The sequence below is a fragment of the Kryptolebias marmoratus genome, linkage group LG13 (assembly GCF_001649575.2).
Source record: "Kryptolebias marmoratus isolate JLee-2015 linkage group LG13, ASM164957v2, whole genome shotgun sequence".
Classification (NCBI taxonomy): domain Eukaryota; kingdom Metazoa; phylum Chordata; class Actinopteri; order Cyprinodontiformes; family Rivulidae; genus Kryptolebias; species Kryptolebias marmoratus.
Window position 1 is genome coordinate 205,623 of NC_051442.1, and position 3,717 is coordinate 209,339.

The 3,717-nt window shown below is 45.2% G+C and overlaps 2 protein-coding genes across 3 annotated transcripts in view; one reads left to right on the forward strand and one right to left on the reverse strand.

Moving 5' to 3' along the window:
- slc13a5a (solute carrier family 13 member 5a) overlaps nucleotides 1-3,549 on the reverse strand; it is a 9,125-nt gene extending 5,576 nt beyond the window's left edge. The window contains exons 1-5 of one of the 2 annotated variants that reach the window (XR_005233928.1): nucleotides 3,287-3,549; nucleotides 1,265-1,393; nucleotides 808-944; nucleotides 490-716; nucleotides 96-279 (exon numbers count right to left, since the gene is read on the reverse strand). Coding sequence is in view for 1 of the 2 variants with exons in the window: in XM_037979012.1 (XP_037834940.1) it covers nucleotides 96-279; nucleotides 490-716; nucleotides 808-944; nucleotides 1,265-1,393; nucleotides 3,287-3,400 (791 nt within the window). In the remaining variant the exon portion in view is untranslated. The remainder of the gene's footprint in view (nucleotides 1-95; nucleotides 280-489; nucleotides 717-807; nucleotides 945-1,264; nucleotides 1,394-3,286) is intronic. The other variant, XM_037979012.1, reaches the window with a different exon arrangement.
- Nucleotides 786-3,717, forward strand: part of serpinf1 (serpin peptidase inhibitor, clade F (alpha-2 antiplasmin, pigment epithelium derived factor), member 1) — a gene marked incomplete at its 5' end in the record, with an annotated part of 19,869 nt that continues 16,937 nt past the window's right edge. The window contains 2 exon segments of the mRNA XM_037979013.1: nucleotides 786-798; nucleotides 2,548-2,551.

A 3,717-nucleotide genomic window follows, 5' to 3' on the forward strand; every position in this document is an offset into this window, starting at 1 on the left:
GTTCTGTTGGAGCTCTAAACCCGGTTCTGTTGGAGCTCTAAACAGGACCGGCTGGTGTGTGTGAGTTGTTCTGTGTTTAGTGGTTTAGGTCTTACTGGCTCATCTGTCCCATCAGAACCAGGTTCGGCCCGGTTCCTGTCAGCGTGGCGACGCCTCCGATGCTGGCAGCGTAACAAACACACAGCAGGAGGCCTTTACTCATCTTCTTCTTCTCCTCTTCATCCTTCAGCTGCTGCAGCTCCATTTCATCTTCATCACTTCTGTCCTCCGTCACGACCACTGAGAACAGACAAGTTTGCATTTATATCCTCACTTTTCTGCAGGTTTATAAACATTCCCTCTGCCTTTAAGAAGAAGTCTCTGGATCGGAGACTTCTGATTGGATTCCAGTTATAAAACCAGCTGGATTTTATGGACAAACAGGCAAACTTTGAACATTTTCACCAAACTAACTAACAATAAACGAACACAGCAGGAGGTGAATCCCACCTTTCTCTGGGATGTTTGGGGCAGTTATTTCCTCCACAGTGATGGTCTTCTCCTGCTGCTCCTGCTGCAGAGCCTCAGTCCTGCTCTGGTTCTTGGAGCTGGGTTCTACGTCCCCGTTGAGCTGGTCTAGGACGGCCTGGACGATGGGGACCATCATGGCGGTGGTGGCTGTGTTGCTGATCCACATGGACAGGAAGGCTGTCACTCCCATGAACCCCAGCATCAGTCTAGGAGAAGGAAGGAAAAACTGTTTCTACCTGCAGGAATCTTTTCCTCTAAAATTCACCCAACAAAAACCGTCCGGATCAGGTGACTCACAGGGCAGGCTGGACTCCGACCAGCAGCAGAACCCTGAGCGCGATCCGTTTGTGGAGGTTCCAGTGTTCCACGGCCACGGCCACCATCAGCCCCCCCACAAACAGCATGTTGGTGTCCTTCAGGTACTGCATGCACACCTGATGAGGCGGGAAACAGAAATCATAGCACCAGCGTTTCATACCACCTGTTTCTGGTGACTCTGATTGGTCCAAAACGGCACCTGAGCTCCTCAGACTTGAGTTTAAACGGGGAATTAGTTGCCTGATTTTTGCTGTTAGGGGCAATGATCAGACATTGTGACATTTTACCTGGAGGTCTAATTATCCTTTAACAAATTTAAGTGTCTGACAGGTATGTCTCTTAAAGGTGCAGTACATCTGTATAAAACACACTGGAGAAGTGGTCCTAAAGCAGAACCCTGAGGTACTCCACAGGAGCTGTATGTGTCCAGCCTTACATGTTTGGACTCCATGATGCCAAGAGCAGGAAACAGGACAGTCGGCAGCAGCGCCGTCACGGCCAGCGGTAAAACTTCGGTGCACCAGTACACCGCCATGAGAGCGATGACGTAAGCACAGGCCGCCTCCTGCAGACACGAGAGACAAGACTTTGGAAAAGAAGTTGGGTATTTCATGTATTTCATGGTTATCTGACCTCATCAGGTACCGGCTAATCCAACCAAACCAACCTTAAATGTTTCAGTGTCTGAAACCGGATTTAACTCTTAGGACTGCTGTGAGAATCCTCACCAACGTTTTCATTTAGACTCTAACCTCTGATCTACTAACCTCTGTGGACTCATCCGTTCCTTCATTCTCCTCAACCTTTCAGCTGCTTTGCAGACCATTTCAGAAACCTGTAGTTCTGAGTGAAGAGAGCAGGATGAGGAGGTGAAATGATCCGAGGCAGCAGGGAGGCCCTTTAGCTGCTGACTGCGTCCAAAACACACATTCTCTGTTTGTATTAACCTGGTTTCACAGAAGGAACCGGGTGCAGAGTCCCTTCACAGCAGCAGGAAGTACCCGTTTCTGGGAAAAGTTATCCATCCGTCCATTTTTTAACATTTGTTTCCATTTGTTTTTCCACTACATAGCTGTTATCAGACCTGTGGGGTCTGAGGTGAGGAGTCTTCATCATTTATGGAACTGTTTCTGTGAGGAAGAACCACCGGATTCATTTCCAGCAGTTAAAGGTCCAGTTTATTACAGTTAGTGACATCTAGTGGTCAACCTGGAGATTACAACCATCTTTATGCTTTTTATTATGTTTATTTTAGGTTCTGGCTTCATTTATCCTGAATTTAAAAAACAAATTCTTTATGTTTTTGGTTTTCCATATGATTTTTCTTGTCTTATGTAATAAAAAAGATTTATTTTTTCATCGTCCTACAAAATAAGTTCCTACTTTTTAGGCTTTGATTGTTTTTCATGTCCTTCAGGTTGTTGTTGCTGCAGAAAGAAATAAAAATGGAGGACACACTTTTCTTGTTTTGAACTGTTTTTTAAACTTGTAAAAGGATAAAGGAACCAATTAAAAACATTGTGGAACGATACGAGTTTTATAAAATAATGATCCCTTCATGGTTGGGACATTTCCCAGCAGTAAGCTGTGAGCTGGTCAGCAGTTAGTTGGTCAATCAGTGACAGGAAGTGGCGGCGGCGCAGTGGTGCAGCAGCGCAGCGAGCTGCTGCTGGGAGTTACTGATCAACACGTTCTTCTTCTCTCCTGAAGGAACCTCAGAGAGGCCCGAAGGAACCAGAGTTTAAAATCACAGAAGCCAGATCTACAAACTGAACATCTGCTCCAGGTTAGAGACTAGTTAGTTAGTTTAAAACTGACCAGTTCAACTCATCACGGGTCAGTCAAACTGGTCACAACTAGTCAGGTTCTTTAGACCAACAAGTTCATTAGAACGGTTCTCTGGTTTAGGCAGGTTTTAACTTCAACCATTACCAAAGTCTGATTAGTGGTGACCATAACTGGTTAATGTTAACTAGCTGATTTCACCTGTCAGAACTGACTGGTTATAATTCAACTCAGTCAAACAGGACTAAGTTAATGAAAACAGTCATGGTTAGTTGCTCAGTACAAAATAAACTAGTTAAACTGGTTTGAGGAGTCCAAGAAACAGGCTGGTTAGTGTGATGGTTAATCTAACTCGCCAGTGTACAGATTAATCTAACTGGGTAGTATATCAGTTAATCTACTAGTTAATTTAACTTCTCAGCATTTGGTAAGATGTAACTGGTTAGTGTGCTGGTTACTCTAACTGGTTAATCTAACTAGTTAACCTCACTGGTCAGTGAGGTAGGTAGGTAGGTACATTTACATTTATTTATATAGCACTTTTCAGCACAAGGCGACTCAAAGTAGTTAATCTAACTGGTTAGTGTGCTGGTTACTCTAACTAGTTAATCTAACTGGTCAGTGTGTAGGTTAATCTAACTGGTTAACCTAACCGGTCAGTGTTCCGGCCCACCTTGGTGCTGACAGCCAGTGGCAGCAGGACAAATGGGCTGCAGACGAGGACGACGGCTCCCTTTACCCTCCAGACCCGTCGGAACATTTTGCCCCACAGAGGAAGAACCGACATGAAGGCGATGAAGATGAAGAAGAGGAGGAGATCTGAGTGATCCTGTCAGGAACCAGAGGAATCACTGAGACTCTGGAGGTTCAAGCTGCTCCAACTCGACCCGCTCGCTGAATCTCCCCGACACGTTTGGGATGCATTTCACAGCCGACACTAAATATTAACTTTATGTGTGTAACAACACACACACACACACACACACACACACACACACACACACACACCGTCCCTGCAGTCTTTATCTCACCAGAACAAACACAAAAGTGGAAATCAGATCCGTTTGCGTCAGACTGAACTCACCTTTTATCTTCTGCTCAGGT